The 18795-nt window shown below is 58.1% G+C and overlaps 1 protein-coding gene across 4 annotated transcripts in view; it reads left to right on the top strand.

Moving 5' to 3' along the window:
* AGPAT3 (1-acylglycerol-3-phosphate O-acyltransferase 3) overlaps positions 1 to 11477 on the top strand; it is an 82284-nt gene extending 70807 nt beyond the window's left edge. For all 4 annotated transcript variants that reach the window (XM_047718864.1, XM_047718891.1, XM_047718882.1 and 1 more), the window contains exons 4-9: positions 293 to 454; positions 1310 to 1463; positions 2034 to 2136; positions 4507 to 4582; positions 8712 to 8910; positions 9449 to 11477. In XM_047718864.1, coding sequence (XP_047574820.1) covers positions 293 to 454; positions 1310 to 1463; positions 2034 to 2136; positions 4507 to 4582; positions 8712 to 8910; positions 9449 to 9537 — 783 coding nt within the window. In that variant the 3' untranslated portion in view covers positions 9538 to 11477. The remainder of the gene's footprint in view (positions 1 to 292; positions 455 to 1309; positions 1464 to 2033; positions 2137 to 4506; positions 4583 to 8711; positions 8911 to 9448) is intronic.
* The last annotated feature ends 7318 nt before the right edge of the window (positions 11478 to 18795 follow it).

The following is an 18795-nucleotide window of genomic DNA, read 5'->3' as shown; positions in this document are numbered from 1 at the left end:
TGAGGCTGGCCGAGCAGGCACTGCCGACAAAGCAGCCATACTGGGCCATCCCAGGTCACCCTTGGGGAGCCCTGGTCCTCACGGCCAGAGCGGGCAACCCCTCCCTCCGCCAGGCCTGTGCCTCAGTTTCCTTGTCTGTCAGATGGCATGCCTGCCCCTTGGGGTCATGCGGAAATCAGCAGGCACGTGCAGAGCAGGGCCGCCTCATTGACGACGCAGTCACCAAACACCAAGCCGGTCCCAGGGGTGCCTTCGAGGGTCTTGACTCTCACCACCTGCCTCCTCCCTCCAGAGTTCCAAAGTCCTCGCAAAGAGGGAGCTGCTTTACGTGCCCCTCATCGGCTGGACGTGGTACTTCCTGGAGATCGTGTTCTGCAAGCGGAAATGGGAGGAGGACCGGGACACTGTCATCGAGGGGCTGAAGCGCTTGTCCGACTACCCCGAGTACATGTGGGTGAGTGCTCTGGCCTCCCAACCCCGCACAGCCTCTGTGATGCGCCTGCGCTGCAGCCCATGAGAACCCAACCCTGGGAGCAAGGCCACAGTGAGGCCGGGCCCCTCCCCCTCTGAGCTTGCAGGCTGGGGGGCCCCTCCCGGCTCACCCGCTTCTCTCTGCCCCAGTGCAGACCCAGAGCCCCACTGAAGCCACCTGGAGAGGGACCGAGTCCTCCTTCCTGCATCCGCTACCCTGGGACACCTGCCCAGCTCCTGGCTGGGTGGAGGGGGGGGCTTCCGGGGAGCCAGGCTGCAGAGCAGACTCCAGGGACCCTCTGGTTCTGGGGATCAACTTGTACTTCAAAGAAGACTTAGCCTGCCCTTCAGAACAAGCACCCCTCAGGCCCCTGGGGCGGGGGCTTCCGCCTGTGTTTCCAGTCCCTTCCAGGAGTCTGACGCACCCCCCCCCCATCGGAAACAATGGCAGTAGGTTGGTTTGAACATTGTTTCTCTTTCTGAGCTTTCTGAGCTTTCTGGTCTCTGGCAGGAGGTCTTTGAGAACTGGCTACTTAGTGGCATTTCTAATTCCCACCGGGAGGCAGAGGGATAAGAGACCCGATTTTCCTCTCCCAGGACACCTTCCTGTTTGCGTTCCCTCCGGAAAGTGGTCTTTCTCGGTCCTTGAGAATCAGTGTCACGGCTCAGCTGTTCCCCGAGGGGCGGTGCGTGGCTGGAGCGTGGGTCGCACCCTAAATAAAGTCTCGTACCTGATGCCCCACCAGTCACTAGAGTGTTCCGTCCTCGCTGCAAATTGAGCAGCACGTGCTCTGTGAGCCCGTCGCCTGGGGTGACCCTGTCCCCTCTCGTGTGGCAGTTTCTCCTGTACTGTGAGGGTACACGCTTCACGGAGAAGAAGCACCGTGTCAGCATGGAGGTGGCCCTGTCCAAGGGGCTCCCCGTCCTCAAGTACCACCTGCTGCCTCGTACCAAGGGCTTCACCACGGCGGTCCAGTGCCTGCGAGGGACAGGTGAGGGCGAGCCGGGGACGGCTGTGCGCGCTCTGGGCTCTGCGGGCAGCTAGACCAGGAAGTCATGTGTCCAAAGCTACGCAAGAGACGGCCGGGCTGCGTAGAGTGAGGGTGGCAGGGGCTGGGACGGGGAGCCGGTGAGCACAGTGACCGTGTGTCGGCTGGCCCTGGCGTCTCTGAGGCAACAGAAGGCTGGTTGATGGAACAGGTGACAGATTAATGGAGTGAAAAAGTTATGTAAGTGAAAGCCTTATTATAAAGGAAAAAAATACGTCTATCTAATGAATGTCAAAGGGGGCAAGATCAAAGATAGGACATAGAACACGGGGAACAAACAGAAAGCAGCCAGACCCTAAATCTGAACACAGATGTCAGTAAATGCAGTACTGAGCATTTGCATACTATATGCAGAGAGGAGCCTGTGGGGCCCAGCGGGGTGCGGGGCTGAGTCCTGTGCAGGTGTGGGGCCGAGCCGGGTACAGGGCCAAGCCGGGTGCAGGGCTGAGCAGGGTGCAGGTGCGGGCATGGGTGCAGGCGCAGGCCCCGGTCTGACGCCCCCCATCCCTGCAGTTGCAGCGGTCTACGACGTCACGCTGAACTTCCGAGGAAATAAGAACCCGTCTTTGCTGGGAATCCTCTACGGGAAGAAGTACGAGGCCGACATGTGTGTGAGGTGAGCCGCCCCTCCCCGCGTCCCCAGCCCCTGGCACCGGGCCCTTCCCTTGCAGCCTGGAGACAGCCTGCGCCCCAGGACTGCACACACGGGGACAGACCCGACAAGCACTAGCTCTCCTACAAGGGGAAGGGGTGTGTGCGGGGTGAAGGCAGAATGTTCTGGAAGCCCCGAGGGAGGGGCAGCCTCTCTTGCCACAGAGAGCACAGAGGCCCCTTAAAAGGGGCTTGGCTCCAGCTTGGACCACAACTCAGATTCCCACAGGCAGAAGTGGGAGCTGGGGGAGCTGTCCCAGCCCTGCGCCTGGGGTTCTTAATAGTAGGGGGTTTTGACTTTGACTTCAGCTCAAAGCATAATGGTGGGCAGCCCCTCCAGGTCCTCCTCTGGTCCGGATCAGCTCAGTTGAACTTGCCAGCCCCGCCCCTCCAGGTTCCTTCACTGTGTGCAGGAAGGCAGGACCGGCCGGTGTGTGCCTAAACCACGTGTGGGGTCAGCTCCCCTGTCTGTCACCCACCAGCTCTGACTGGGTCTCTGCCCCGCTCAGCCTGGCCCCCAGAGCTCTCAGAGGCCCTCCTCACGTGACCCCATCTAAAGCAGTTTCGCCCCCCAATGCAGGAGTGAGTTTGTGAATGTTAAGAATAAGCCAGGGGGCTTTTTCCTCCTGCAGCTTGCAGTGGATCGGCTCAGAGGAGGGACAGAGGCGGGGTCCTTGCCCTTAGCTCTCTGGAGCCATCAGGGACCGGGCAGCTTCCCTGGGACCTGCTGGTCCTGGCAGCCTCCAGCCCTGGCTGTGGTTCAGATGAGAGCACATGCTGTGGTCCGGGACAGTGACAGCCGTGGTGGGCTCTGTGCCGGTGCTCACCCTCCCTGGTCCCGGGGTGTTCGGGGGATGAGGGGCCCAGGTCCTAGCCGGCAGGTGGCAGGGTTGGGGGAGCCCTCCTGATCCGGCTCCAGGCCTGTGTTCACGGCCACCCCACCGGTGGCACTGCCCCTCCAAGAGACCGTCACCTCCGGCAGGAGAAGACCTGAGCCTTACTGTTCATTTCCCCCTTTGTTGCGGAAAGCCTGAAACTATACTTTACCTAACCTTATTTTAACAGACATGTTCTTAGAATGTCTAAAAGTGTCAATGTGCCGTTTTGCGATACTTACCATTTGGGAAATTTTGAGGAAAGCAATATTCCAGTGAGTCCAGAACATGCTTTTCATCAACAAGCCAAAGTTTCCTTGGGCTCATGGAAGTTTCCTCTTTAGAGTCCTTTTCCTATTCCCCTGCTGGTGAAGTTGCGCTGGGGGCAAGGCCAAGGGCATCCAGGGGTGGTGGCCTGAGGCTCCCCGAGTTCGTGTGGGGTCAGCATCCTTCAAGGGACTCGAGTCCGCTCCGGGAGACAGACGCTCATAGTTTAGTTTTGTATCATGCTTTTAAATTCTTAATTTATACCCTTTGTTCTGCGCGTGGCTGACGGACACTAGAGCCTGGGTGTGGCCAGGGCGGGGCACAGACCGGAGCCAGAGGAGTGTGGTCAGCTGGGTGGGAAGCCTGTGGGCTGCGTCCCTCAGCAGACCACCCTTCCGGACTTGGTCTCCTCGCCGTGGGTCTGCGGAGTTAGAGCACTTTTGTGTACTTTTGTGTCCGCCTTTCCCTCACTCCCCGTGGACGTCCAGCACTCTCCAGAGGCTGCGTGAGAGCGGCACCAGCCTTGCTCCCAGGGGTGGGCAGCCCTGCGGGAAGAACACCGCCAAGGTCATTCCCCCTCACACGTGTCCCCCGCGCCCCCGCGGGCGGCCTCAGGGACTGTGGCTGCCGTGGACAGCCCTTCCTGCCCTCGCCCGCTTGTCCCCCAGGAAGACACGTGCGCTCCTGGGCCGGTAATCCCCTGGTGATTAGGGTTATAAATAAACTGTGTCTTCTCCGGAGTCAACTGTTTGTGAGTTCAGATTAAAGTTCTGAATCTCTCTTGCTTCTCATATTCAGAGCAAGTAGATCTCATTGGTGAAACACAGTCCTCTTGGCCTGATGGAAGACACTGTCAGATTTGATTATTTCCTAAGAATGAACTATTAAGAAAGACCAAAAGTCCTGCCACAGCTCACAAATGTGCACCCTTCTCGGTGGAAGTGGCGTGATCTGTTCCCTTACAGTGCTCATGAGCACCCCTCCCTCTGTGGCCCCCGTGGTCCTGCAGGGCCTGGTTCCTCTGTGCCTGGGGTGGATGTCTTTGCTGTCTTCGTGACCTTGGAACTTGAGAGTGAGGCGCGACCAGGAAGGGCGGGGCCAGCATACCACCCCCATCCAGCGGCGACCCCTCTCCTGTTTGATATCCTCCCCACGGGTAGGCCACTTGGCTTTCAATCTTCTTCCCCAAACAGGCGGTTTCCTCTGGAAGAGATCCCACTGGATGAGAAGGAAGCGGCCCAGTGGCTTCATAAACTGTACCAGGAGAAGGTAAAGGCACGCGGCTCTCCTCTTCCCCGGGGGTCTCGGGAAGAGGTCTCGGAGGGGCGGCTCAGGGGGCAGGCGGGGCGTGCACGCGGACGTCTGGAGAGGGAGAACCATGCGGCTCTCAACCACTTTCCACCTTCTTTCCAGCATCTTGCATGTTTCTTGACTTGTGAGAACTCAGCACACTAGAGAAAAGTAGAAAGGATGACGTACGACTGTGGCTGGCAACATTTTATCACATGGTTTCGTGTTTTCTCGTAAAAGTGGATAGATCTGCAGCCTGCACATAGTGTGTGTGTGATTTATTACGCAAGAGACGCAGTGTAGGTAACGTGAAGAGATCCGTGTGCCAAGCACAGATCCTTCTCCCCTCCCCCCGCAGCTCGCCCTGCCCTGAAACTTCCACCAGCTTGTTTTATACATACGAACACACAGGACACGATATCTTCATCTTCAGCATTGGGGGCGCTTAGAGAGCGACAAGAACCTTTCTACATACAACAGATACCCTTTTAAAGGCACGGGTGAGCTTTTAAGAAAATAAGGGACATCTCTAAGAGTCCAAAAAGAATGTAGAGCTGAAAACCAGGTGGTGAGCCTGTGAACTTGGGAATGCCCCACCCCTCCAATGGCGTTTGCTGGTCCCCTTAACCTTACCCTGGAGTCTTGAGTTTGAATGCCCACCCGGAAACAGAAGATAAAGGTTGACCTCGTTCTAGGCAGGAACTTTCGAGAGTTTTGCCCTCGCACAGTGAATTAAAAGAAACCTACCTGCCCGCACAGGAAAAAGACTTTGACGCTCCCCTTTCTCCTCTTGGTCTCAACAAGGTCTCCCCGATAACTTGTAATCACAGGTCGGTGCTCAGAGGGGTTTGGGGTTCGAATTTATCCCAGCGACATAGTTCAGGGAGAGCAGAGCCAAAATGTCAACAAGTGGTTCTAGACAAACCACTCCAGAGTTCTCGAGAAAAGCACACAGAGGGCTGGAGAAACGCAGGTAAACGCAGGTTTCCGCGGGTGAAATCCCGTGGGAGATGAGCACAGAGCCAGAGCACGTGTGCCGCGCCGCACAGACACAGAACAGAGGACGTAAAGTCCCCAAAAACGTTAGTCAGTGGATCCGCAGAGACTAAAATCAGTACGTTTGAAGTGACTGAGCATGAAGAAGGACCCAAAAAGAGGAACACCCACGGAGAAAAAGGTTTGAGAAGAACCAAGTAGAATTTACAGGCAGCCAAAACCAAGTCACTGGCGGTGACATGTCGGTAGGTTAAATGACAGGTTGGTACAGTGGAAGAGAGAGTGGCCTGGAAGATGAGAGGAGATTACTCAGAAGGTAGCACGGCAGAAGCACAAACAGGAAAGGGAGTTTAGCAGACGCCGAGCATAGACCGAGAGGTCCGCTCTGTGACTACTGGCAGGTTCAGAAAGGGACAAGAGCGGTGGAGTGCAGGTGTCAGAGATGACGACTTCGAGCTCCTGGAATCCATTGGGTTCCAGAAACACAGGTCTGGAACGGGGGAAATAGAGAGAAATCCATCCCCCTACTTAGCAGTGAAATTGCAGAACACGAAAGACTGTGAGATCTTAGAATAACCAGAGAGAAGAGAAGTCATTCCCACGATGGAATGACTATGAAGTTGACATTAGACACACCTTACTATGTGCTGGGACCTCTTGTAAATGCCTTACACACGTTTTATCCTAATAGTCACACACACACACACTGACATGCACGTATGCATACACGTATTAAAAATAGAGTAAACCCAGAGAGAATAGAACAAAGAAGATAATAAACAAAGCATTCATCATTTGAACAGAAAGCAAAGCTACAAAAGCGTTTATCAACTGTACCAAATGTTTTTCCTTTAAAAATACTAACAAAATAAAAAAGTAAAATAAATAAAAATAAGAACATAAAAATAAAAATACTAACAAAGTAGAAAACGGTGGGCAAGGCTGTCCTGTTAGAAGAGGGACGGCATCCACAGAAATGAAAAGAAAAGCCAGCCAAGGAGCAGGGGACATGGGAGGAGTATCACTGACTCCATGTTCCTGCATTTGAAATCTCAGATAAAATGTCTGATTTCCAAGATGAGTCTCTCCAGAAGAGAAATAAAGCCTATTGGGAAAGAAATTAAGCATTCGCGTGTAGGTAGAGAGAAAGGCAGACAGATCTTGACCACAGGAAGCTGCAGAAGACAGTCCGTCTCCGAAGCCAGGCAGCTTGTGAGGGTTTAAAACGCTTATGATAGACAATTGTGTGCAACAGTGTTGTTCAACAGAAGGGGAGGATAACGTAACCGCTTATTAGGAAACAGGACAGTGTGTGTGTTCATCTGCGATGGTGCAGTCGTAGTGAACCACCGCGTTTCGCCCGCAGAACCAGATCGTGCGGACGCAGTGTGCCGACACAGCGGGCGGCGGTGCGCGTGTGGGCCACGTGGGGACTGTGTTCCCACGCACACGCCTGTTGGGTGCACCTGCAACGTGTCGGGGGAGGGAGGACAGAGGGCCCAGCCGGGACCCAGCAGCCTCTGGAGGTGCCGGAGTAGGGGCCTCATCTCTGTTCCTAAGGTTCACCTTCTAGAATCATCTAACACAGATGTAGCAAGGGACAAGCTTTGACATAGATGACTTCTGGGGCGTGTTTTTCTATTATTTGCCATGCTTTTCTATACTACTGAAATACATGGTAACAGTTTTAGTCGTTTTTTTGTGTCACTTACGGTTTAATTTACGTTAAGGACATCAAGGTGTTCTATTTTTTCTTTGGTCAGCCACTATCGTGTTTATATCTGTCAACACCGACATAAATAGGTTTAATTCACTCCTTTCAGGTTTTTTTAAGAAGGTCTTTTTTAAAAATGTTACTTATTTATTTTTTTAGAGGGAGGGAGGGAGGGGCAGCGGACGAGAGAGACTACTAAGCAGGCTCCACACTCAGCAAGGAGCCCAACGCGGGGCTCAATCCCAGCACCCTGAGATCATGACTGAGCTGAAACCAGGAGTTGGACACTTAACCGACTGAGCCCCCCAGACGTTTTTTAACTTAATTTTTTAATCTAAAGTCTACCCCCGGGGCGCCTGGGTGGCTCAGTGGGTTAAGCCGCTGCCTTCGGCTCAGGTCATGATCTCAGGGTCCTGGGATCGAGTCCCACATCGGGCTCTCTGCTCAGCAAGAAGCCTGCTTCCCTCTCTCTCTCTCTGCCTGCCTCTCCGTCTACTTGTGATCTCTCTCTGTCAAATAAATAAATAAAATCTTTAAAGTTTACCCCCAACACGGGGCTCGTGCTCAGGCTCAGGCAAGGTGCAGACCCAGCTGTAACCAGACTCAGTGCTCTGAGCGGATGCGACAGCTTCTGAGACGCATCGACGGCTCCCGTTGGCGCCAGGCATAACCTGGAAGTGGACCACAGAGATCGAGCCGTGTGGTTCCCCTGTTCCGCAGATGTGGGAGCGGACCGGTGGGGGGTGTGGGCTGGGCAGTGGGGGCGTCCCGGGCCTCCCGGCTTCTTGCTCTCTGTCCCGCTGCACAGTCAGGGAGTGGCGGGCAGTGGGGCGGGGAGGGAAGCGGGATGGAGTCCTCACTCCAGGGCTCTTCCTCCCTGGCCACGTGAGCCTGGGCCATGGTGACCGAGTGCCTGGCAGGCTTCAGGGAGGGAGCACCGGCTGGATGCGGCTGGGGGTCTGGAGGCTGGGGGCTGAGATCCTGTCTGTCCCAGCAGAGCCCTGCAAGGGGAGGGAGGAGGTGGGTCAGGTGGGGAGTTGGGAGAAGGAGAGGACATGAGCTCTGAGAGCCGGGAGAGCCGCTCGGCAGGCTGGGCCCAGCGTGTCCTCTCAGTGAGCCAGACTGAGCGTGCGCGAGCCCCGTGTGTCCCGGGTGGACGCATGTGTGTGTACCAGCTACGCTTCCCGGCCTGGGTCCCAGCTCTGAAGGGTACGGAGCTGCTGCCTGGAAGAAGCCACAGCCCATGTAGGCACTGTGGCACGTCCATCCTCAAGGCAGGGGGCGAGCTGAGCTCACCTCCCGGACCCTCCCCAGCACCTGCGAGCAGGATCCTTCCACCACTCCCAGGTGTAGACGTGGGGCTGAGCCAGTGGCAGCTCGTTCTCCTGACTCTTCCAGGACGCCTTGCAAGAGATGTACAACCAGAAGGGCACGTTCCCAGGACAGCAGTTCAAACCCCCGCGCCGGCCCTGGACGCTCCTGAACTTCCTGTCCTGGGCCACAGTCCTCCTGTCTCCTCTCTTCAGTTGTGTCTTGGGAGTCTTTGCCAGTGGCTCGCCCCTCCTGATCCTGATGTTCCTGGGGTTTGTTGGGGCAGGTAACGCATGTGAATGACGCGGCTCGGGCTGGGGGTCTTCTGTGCTGGAGCCTGGGAGCCGTCAAGGTGGCCGGCCCGTCGGGAGCGGGGTCCCCCCAGAGTCTTTCTGGCCTCTGTCTGCTACGTCGCAGGGTCGTGCATCCCAGGGCCATCTGCCTACCTGCTCTCGTGGCATCGTGTGCTGCTGCTGGGGGCGGGCTCCTGGGTCTGCAAGATGGTCGGTCTGGGGGGTCTCTGAGGACAAGGCCATTACTTGACAGTCCTGTGCACAGTTCTGGGCCCTCAGGATGCCCCTGGAGCCTTAGTCGATGGTCGATGGTCGGGCACTCAGGCTCTCTCCCACCAGGCCCCCCCCCCCCCCCCGTGCCCCCCAGACCAGGCTGGCCCTGCGTGGGAGCGGGGAGGGAGCAGGGAGAGGGCTGGCTTGACCCCACGAAAGGTCAGAGGCAAAAGGTCAGGACCACCCTACCCCACCGTCCGGTTTTCCGACTGGACGGCCAAGTGGCCGGTCTAACCTTGCCTTTCTCCTGTCTTAAAGCATCCTTTGGAGTCCGCCGGCTGATAGGAGTAACTGAAATAGAAAAAGGCTCTAGCTACGGAAACCAGGAATTTAAGAAAAAGGAGTAATTGCCAGCGGTGATGGCGCACACGTAACCTGACGGTGGTGTCCATTAACTCGATTAGACACAGAACAACACACACAGACCGGAACAAAAGACCCTTAGAAACGATTTTTCTTAATAACTGGTGACTAATATTGACCAGGAAACCTTGAGCCAAGAGCGAAGCCGACGGAGGCCCCTGCAGAGGAAGACTCCGGCCGCACCCCTGCGTGGGGGCCGAGTCCACCACGGAGCCCGGCGCAGGGGCCGCGTGTGTGCGGGGGCGGAGGGTGGCCACGCCCGGGTCACGGGTCCCACCCCGATGTCATCTCGAGAGAATTCTGCCGCCAGAGGGGGCCTTTGGACGCTTTCTCTGCTTAAACTTAGATCCCATTTTTGTTTCAATCGGTTATTTTGGGAACACACCCTGGCCCTTCGCCGCCTCCCCTCCCCTCAGAGAGCTTTCCCTGTCCTCCCAGGAAGGGGGACATGCAGGTCCCAGGCCCCCAGAGTGCCCAGCGCCGCTGGTCCGCGCTCGCCCGCGAGCTGGGTGCGCGGAGCGCTCCGGGGGCCGAGCACACCGAGTGTCGGATGGACGGGTAGCCCCATTTCGCGGTCAGACCCCTGCTTTCCCGCCTCCTCCCTAACCCCGTGCACAGGTACCTTGCGTCTGTTTTTATAGTTAAGGGGCCCCTTCCCCTGGTTGCTGGAGCCCCCGTCCCTCTTTCCCCATGCGGCCTCCACGGGGCTGCACCCCTGCACCCCACAGGGCCCTTGAATGCTGGTGTACAGGGCGGCCACCAGCAAACCTCTTCTGGCTGCAGACTGCTCACTGGGAGCTCCTCAGCTTCTGGAGGTTTTGTTTTTAGTCGGCCCATCGGCGGCTCTCGGCTCCCTGGTGAGAAGTAGCCGTGGGGAGCCTCGCCCGCACTCTGCCTGCCTCCCTTTCCCAAGCAGGCCCTGGTCCCAGGGGTGGCCTGCTCCCGTGTGGCCAGCGTCACCCCGGGGGCATGGGGGTACTGCTCACCCTCAGCTGCCCCGCCCCTGCTATGGGGTGTCTCTCCGTGACCTGTCGTGGGTCCGTGGCCCCAGGGGAGCTGCGTGTTCCGCAGACGGAGGCGTGGGGCGAGGGCCGCTGGGCTGGTGGAAAGAGGAGCGTGGGGGGCCCCCCGCAGCCGGCTCCCCAGGCTCAGCTCAAGCATCCCGGGGCTGCCCGCCGCGCCCGTGAGGGACTTCCTTCCTAAGCCTCAGACGTGCTGTTTCCAAGTCACGCTCACCTTGCCCTGTTTAGCAAGGGAAGGAACACTAGCGGTGTTGGCTCTGGTGGCCTGGAACCAGCATTCCCAAGAGAGGCGGGTGGAATTTTCTAGGAGAGGAGGTGGAGGAAAGAGGCGTGGGAACGATAGAAACAAAATTAGGCGAGTACCTATGCATTGGACCAAAGTCTGTGTTTTGGGAGGGTTTCTGGAGACAGCACATGCTCTCTAGGGGGACGCTGCTGGATTCTGGGTGGTTGCTGTGGTGAACGGCGTGGTGGGGCTCCGCCCCCACGAGGCATAGGCAGGACAGCCCCCCTGTGTTCAAGCACAGCTCCCCTCCTTCCCCGCTCAGACCCCGCACTGCAGGGAGGGACTGCCTTAGGCTGCTTTCCCTTCTGCAGTGTGCCCATCTGTGTGTGTCACTAACTCCCCAGCCCCTGGGATGTCCCGGAGCCCAGACGCATCACCTGCAAGACACAGATTCAGATCTCCCACCCGTTAACCCCTAGCTCTTGATGAGTTCTCTGCCCTCGGGGTTGCTGCGCACCCGGTGAGCCCACCGGGGTCGCTGAGCGAGCCGCGCAGAGTCCCGCCGGCATGGAGACCAGGGCCAGTGGGTGTGAAATCTCAGCGATTCCCTTCCCATCTAACAGATGAGCTTGCGCACTTAGTGCCAAGACCTCGAGAGCAATAAAGTCTACACCATGAATGCTTGGGGGTTTTGTTTGTTTTTGGAGGGGGATGGATTGCTTTTCATCCACCTCAGAAGGGAAACAGAGAGGGGAACTCCTTTAATTTTTTTAAATCAATCAGAATAGTGCTTTTCTTTTCTCCTTATGCCCCACAACTGAGCCTTCTCTGTTGCTGATGTCAATGTCCAAATTAAGGCCGAATGCTTGGATTGTGCGGGCTGGCTGTGGTTGGGGTGCACTCAGGCACCGGGCCCTGGGCATCCCCTGAGGGTGCCCCATAGGCTGAGCTCGGAGCCTGGGGGCTGCTGGTGCTCATCTCTCGGCTCAGACCTATGCTGGGCCCCCAGACACCTCCCACGCATGCACCCCGGACCTGCCCAGCCAGTGCAGTTCAGGTCATCACTACCCCTTGGGGGGAGGGCCCCAGCTTGTGAATCTCCCTCTGGGGAGTGCCAGGGACTTCAAAGCTGCCTGTGGCCACTACCAGCACCTGGGGACTCCGAGAGAGCAGTGTATGCGACTGTCCCCACTGCCGGCAGGCCAGGAGGTGCTGGGGAAGGGCTTAGCTGGTCAGAAAGCATGTCCTCGTTTGCAGTTCATCCAAAGCAAGAAGTGACCCTGGCCATCCAGTGCTTGGTGGCAGCACAGCCCTCCTTGAGGTGTCCCCACAGTCCCTGTCCTCGAGAAGCACAGAGTCTAATGGAAGAGAGGAGTTCCGAATGTACAAATCACAAACAGCAACATAAAGCAACAATGTAAACTACACTTAGTTGTAAACAACGCACGCGCGGTCCCCGATCCACCTAGAGTCTCCCCTCGTCTGTCCCTCCTATGCCCCCTCCAAGGCACAGGAACCTTTCCTTCCCCGCGTTTAGTTAGCATCGCAGTTGAGCTGAGCCAAGAGTGGGGCGCGCCGTTCGGGGCAATCTCCGGGCTGTCACGCTCCATGTCGCTTCCTCCGCTGGGACACGGACAGGACAAGCCACGCAGAATCTTTCCAGCCCACTCATCTTCAGCCGAGCTGTCCAAGCTTGTGCGTCAGCTCACGCTTCCAAGTTCTCACTGACCACTGCATGCTCTCCCAGCATGCAGGGCTCGGTGTCCCGTGGCATCCCATGGTGTCCCGTGGCTTCTAACACTTCCCCAGTCTAACCAGGCTTGGGGTGACAGCAGTGGGCCTGGCGTGCCTACCCGCTTCCTCTCTGGACACGGCGTGTCCGTGGCCCAGGTGCCCGCTCCTTTCTCCAGCGAGTGAGCTCCTGATGGAAAGTGAGCCTCTGTGAGCGCCCGGGGCCCCGGGGCGGGTTCCACACCTTCGCCTGTCAGGGCCAGGACACCCCAGCGCAGGGAAGGGGTGGGGGTAGAATATGGCACGCTGTGTTCTGCTTGGCCGAGGGGTGGACACACATGAACTCAGTCTTAACATGAGCATTTGCTGCCGTCCAATTCCGTGAAATTGGTGGCATCCCCATGAGCTGCTCAGGGACGTTAAGGACAAGAGTACTTTTAGGGGACCTAGGAGATGGCCAGAGAGGTGGACACCAGCCAGCCCGGTCAGCAGCCAAATATTCTTTTCAAAGACAATGGCATTGCTTAACATTTTTAAGCTCTGTAATGACACGTCCTCCTGGAGTTTTCTTTTCTCATCAACTTTTCAGTTTCTTAACTTCCTGTTTCAAAAGTGATGGGACAGACGTCGAACGATAAGGCCCTGAAATGCACTAAGCCGTGTTAAGTTAAGCTGAGCTACTTGAGGCCACGAAGAAATGCTTCTGGTCTGCCTGTATGTATTGTCTCAGACCTGTGAGATTTGTACGTTGTGACAATCAAATGTGACTCACTTAGATGCCGGGAAATGCCACTGGCTTCTGAACCACAGAGAAGGTCTCCAAATACTGTAACTGTGAATGAGCCTCTCTCTTTGGAAAACCACGCGGACCTCCAGCTCGGTGCATGTGATGGACGTCGGGGCTCCGTTCCCGAACTGATGGATCGGTCCTGCCTGCCTGTTGGCCCGTTTCAAAGAGTGATGAATTCTCTACAGGGTGCAAATGTATTATATGGGCGTTTCCTTTTGTACACTTCATTTTTACAAGTTTTGCTACTCACAAGCTTTATGTAGTCCAGGATAGAGGTATTTTTGGCCTATGGGAGCCTGTGGGGGTGGGGTGGGGATGGGCGAGCTACCTGAGACTTTACCAGTCTGCGTCCTGAACAACTGGCTGTGTCCGCCATGCTCTGTGGCGATTGGTTTGTACGTGGGCGTGTCTGCACCTGCCCTGACAGTGGTACTTTCTAGATAAAATGCTACAGGCGCCATGTGTGTCTCTTAACATTGCTGCTGTCGCCGAGAGGGAGGAAACATCCACAGGGTAAACGTTGTCTCCAGCGTGCCCGCGTCCCCCCGGGAAGCGGGGGCCCCCGGGCCACCCGCCCACAGGGACTGCCCCCTCGGGGGGCCTCCTGCAGGTCACGCTTCCCAAGCTTCTCCATTTCATGTAAGATGCTTTAGGAAGGGGAAATCGGAAAGGAGAGAGGCCATCCGGCAAGGGCAAGGGGACAATCAGCCGGGGAACGTGCCCAGTGGCCCTCTGCCTAAACATGGGTCTTAAAAGCCATCAAGAACAAAAAGGTTTTCCAAAGTAGGCATGTATATATCAAAAATTATTTTTTTGTAACAACAAATTCATTCTGTGGAGAAAATCAAGGGACAATTTTTCTTCTTTATAAAGAAAAGAACTCTTGTTAGAACCGAGAGCTATCCCAGGCTCTCACTTCTGTCTTGTGGAAATAAATCGAGCTGAAAGAACCCTGGTGTCACCTGTGCTCAGGGAGCAGCGCCCGTGATGTGCCTCCTGCTCTGCTCCCGTGTGGCCGTGGCGGTGGGGACAGGGCCACGTCCACGCTCCGCTCAGGCCACCTGAGACCAGGCTCAGAGAGGCTCTCCCTCAAGTCTCACGTCTAGACTTGTTTTTAAAAATGTTGTCCTCAGAGGGGCGCTTGGGGGGCTCGGTCGGTTGAGCCTCTGATTCCAGGTGTCGGCTCAGGTCATGAGCTCAAGGCCGTGAGATGGAGTCCCGCATTGGGCTCCACGCTCAACAGGGAGCCTGCTGGAGATTCTCTGCCCATCACCCCCGCATGCTCGCTCTCTCTCAAATAATAAATAAACCTCTAAAAAATAAAAACATTGGTCCTCAGAGCACACGTGTGCCAGCACACACGCACACACACACACACAGAGGGTGGGATCTGGGGTGAGGGGATGCTCTTTTCCCAGGAGACAAAACCCGAGGGCCCCGTACCTCTTGGTGCTTGGGAATGGCAGGCTTGGGCCAGGCCCTCGTCCCCTACGCACGCAGCTCTGCTCATGTGCTGGGTCCTGGTGCAGCACGACTGTCCACTGGCAGAGACGGGCAGCTGTGGAAGGCACCCTCAGACTCCACAGAGTCTCGCGCACATCTGGGTCACCCGGGGGGTGGGCCATGCTTCATCAGGAGGCGCACCTGCTCTGGGGACACACCCCACCTCTGCTTTGGCTCTGCGGGGGAGACCCCGTTCGTCGGCACCAGGTCCTGGCCACCTGATGTAAGAAGCTGGGGGGCGTATGTACACACACACACACACACACACGCAACACACCAGCACATGCAGACACAGGTACACGCGTGTGTTTGCTCATGCAGTTCTGTGTGTCCACGGACACACCAGGGTGCACACATGTCCACACACCAACACACACCCCAGGCTGTAAGAGGAAGCAGGGGTGCTGCTCTAAGAGCAATCCCACTAGGAAATGGTAGGAAATCCCAACTTTATGGTCTGGAAATCATCCTTCTTTTCACGTCTCCTCATGTTTCACAGGACGCCCAGGACGGCTGAGCAGTCCAGGTAACCCACACAGTAGGGGAGTTTCCGGAAACAGAAGCTCCTCTTGACAAAAGTGCTCCCCGGAGGCTAAAAACCCAGGGAAGAGCCCCAGCGGTCCTAGGGTGTCTCCGAGGAAGTGGGTGACGTCATCAGGTCCGGCTCCAGCCCTGTCCACTCCAGGGCAGAACCCGGCAGCTATGGGAACACCCCAGGAGGAGCACGTTTTGGGGACAGTGGGCGGAAGGAATGCATGGGGTGTCCGGCAGGTGGGACGACTGGGGGTTAGGGGCACGGCGTTCTCAGCTCTGCCCCCAGGAGAATCTGGCAGGTGGTTGAAGGGATCCTCTCCACTGTCTGGAGGGGGGCCCGACCCCCTAAGATCACACCTGCGGGGTCCAGTAAGGCCTGCACACGGCCTTCCCGAGGGCTGAGTGTGGCAGGGGAGGCCCTAGCCAGGTGCGGGAGGGGCTCCCTGAGGTCCCAGAGTGCTCGGAGCTGGCTGCTGTGTGCGGGGGCCTGGGAGGGGGGGGTCCTTATAGACAAGCACATGCTAAGTGACCTTACACTGAGACTGGAGTTGGGGGCGAGGATAGCCTGCTCCATGCTGTTTGCGAAACCACTGAGGATCTAAGGGTCCCTCGGGGGCATCTTGGGGGAGGGATTCTCCTTCCGTCACGGGAGGGGGGCGGGGAGCGCATACACCGGGCCCAGAGACCCGTAAGGACTCCCGGGAGCTGCACGGCCGGAGCGCACCTCGCCTGGCCAGGCTCTCAACGACTGTGCGGGACCAGAGGGCCTCCGGGGACCCTGGCCCCACGCACAGCCCTCAGACGTGCGCAGTGTCCCAGTGAAGGACTCCAGCCATGAGGGACAGACAAGCAGACTCCCAGCTGAGGCCCGACAAGCGTCTTGATCCCTGGACCCCGAGAGCATGGCCTGAGCCACCAGGCGTCCCCTGCTTTGACTTTTGGGAGCCCCCTTTCCTGGGGCTTGGCGCAGGCGTTTCTTCCTCTGTTTACAACCGCAGAAACAGATCATGGCTTGGTCTTAGCCTGAAGAATCCCAAAGGGGGTCCTGTCACGGAGGGAATACGGGTGAGCCGAACACGCCGCACCCCTGCCGCTCCCCACTCCCACCCTGCGCGCAAACAGTCCAAGGGCAAAGGCCGCCCTTTCCTCAGAGCACAGCTGAGCTGGGATGTCTGTCTTGGGCTGTGGGAAGCCAGGATGGGAGACAGACCTCGGGTGACAGCCGTCAAGCAGGTCCTGGGTCCTGTGTGCTGCGCACCTGCTGAGGCCGCCTGGCCTAGCCGGTCATTGTCCCACTCCCCCAGCTCAGAGAGAAGCAGGGAGTTGGCCATGCGGGAGGCACCCTGGCTGCTGTGGTTCTAGCCCCTTCCCAGCAGGAGAGAGTCAACCCAGCGGCTCCCCGCAGGACAGGGCAGGCTGGTGGAGGGGGGGCGGCAGAGGGAGGAGACAAGGAGCAGCCAGCCGGGGCCACTGCTGGAGAGCCGCAGAGCTGGCCGGCAGCTGAGGCGGTGAAGGCTGGTCCTGGAGAGCTGCCACAGGAGGGGGAGCCCCAGGGTGACCCGAGCCCCGCCTCCCTGGAACAGAGGCAGAGACTCTCCGGGGTGGGCGTGCAGGGGAGAGGCACAGACGGCGGCGTGTGGGCCGGGGCAGGGGGTCCGTGCCACCAGGCCACCTGGCTTGGCTACCTGCCACCCCCCAGAGGAGAAAGCAAGTTCTGGGCCCCCAGGGCAGAGGCCGTGGTGCACTGGGAGCAAGGCGCCCGCGCGCTCGGGGTCCAGCCTGCGCTCCCAGGGGGGCCGGAAGAGAGCGCGGGAGCCCCGAGGGTGGGAGGCACAGCTGCTCCCGGGTCCTCGAGGGGCCAGTTCTGGGCGGGGAACGGAGGGCGTCTCGAAGAGCAGAGAAGCGTTTAGAATCGCAAGGTGTGTTATGAGGCTGCAGCTGGTCTGTTGAATTACGATCTGTGGAAGGAGCAGCACAGACCCTGACCTCGGCAGCCTTCGGGGACCTGAGACCCACGGGCCACTGTCTGGATGGGCGCTTTCAGTCCAGCCCCACGAAGGAAGTGGAGCCACAGGTTTATTCCTTAAACAGAGCCCCGCCGCAGACGCTAGATGAACCGGGGAGGGCTCTCCTTGGTCCCAGGTCACACGTGGGCAGGAGGCAGACAGCAGAGGACCAGCACCTGTTACCCACCAGGTGGCTGAGGCGGGGGAGGGGCAGAGGGAGAGGGAATCTCCAGCAGGCTCCCCCTGAGCACAGAGCCCCCGCGTGGGGCTCGATCCTCCAACCCTGAGACACGACCTGGGCTGCAACCAAGATTCGGACGCTCATCCAGTGGAGCCCCCCAGGGGCCCCTGAGTGGTCATTTTAAAACGTGCCCAGGAAAGCCAGAGCAGGACCTGCGGGCAGTGTAAACTCCAGTCCTTATCTGACTGTCCAGACTCCGCCTGCGAGCGGGTTATCATCTGTAAAATGCCCAGGCAGCCACCTGGAAGGACAGTTGTTCTCCCATTCACACTTTCATCTCCCTCCCTCCCTATCTCTCTCTCTCTCTCTCTCTCACACACACACACACACACACACGTGCACGCGCACACACACACACACACACACACACACAGAGTTTTCTGGGGAATTGGTCCGAGAGGGGCTCCAGGGCCCCCTCTGCCTACCCCAGGTTTCGGCGGGCACCACAGTAAGTCTCCGTGCAGCCCTGAGCATTTCCGGAGGAACTGGGTCATCCTGGACACACAGCCTTGAGCTTGTGTCTGGCAACGTCTCAGCGCGGCGTCTGGACGGGTCCCCGATGCCCGGGAGCCTTCTGCAAGTTCTCCCAGGCCGGCACCTAGGGGCAAGGGGGACAAGGCCTGGGCCTCTCTGCCTCCAGTGTCCCGCTGAGTGCCCCATGGCTTGGTCCGTGCACAGGACTCTGAGCTGGGGACCGGAGGACGGAGGGAAGGCGACCTGCACGGAAGCTGCCAGAACAGGCTTAGGAAGTTCACGGCACAGGGAAGGGCGGGGAATGTCGTGGTGAAACCCAAATCCCCAGACAGCACACTCGACCGGGGTCGTCCCCCCACTGGGGGGGGTTCTGTCCCCCTAAAGACTAGAGGGCCAGGCCGAGGTGGGGCGGCAGGGATGGTGCTGGAAAGACGCCCCAAGGGGAACATTCCGGAGGAAAAAGTGAAAGCGGTGCAGCACACGTGAGCAGCCACGGACTCTGGTGCCTGGAGCAGTCACAGAGATGTCCAGCTAGTGAGGGGGCGGCTGGGGCTCAGATGGTGTCTGCCTTCCGCTCAGGTCATGGTCTCCGGGTCCTGGGATCGAGCCCCATGTCGGGCTCTGGCTCGGTGGGGAGCCTGCTTCTCCCTCTCCCTCTGCCTCTCCCCTGCTCTCTGCTCTATCTGTGCGTCTCTCTCAAATGAATAAAGTCTCA

This window comes from Lutra lutra, chromosome 1 (assembly GCF_902655055.1).
Source record: "Lutra lutra chromosome 1, mLutLut1.2, whole genome shotgun sequence".
Taxonomy (NCBI): Eukaryota; Metazoa; Chordata; class Mammalia; order Carnivora; family Mustelidae; genus Lutra; species Lutra lutra.
This window is presented reverse-complemented; position numbering and strand designations above follow the sequence as displayed.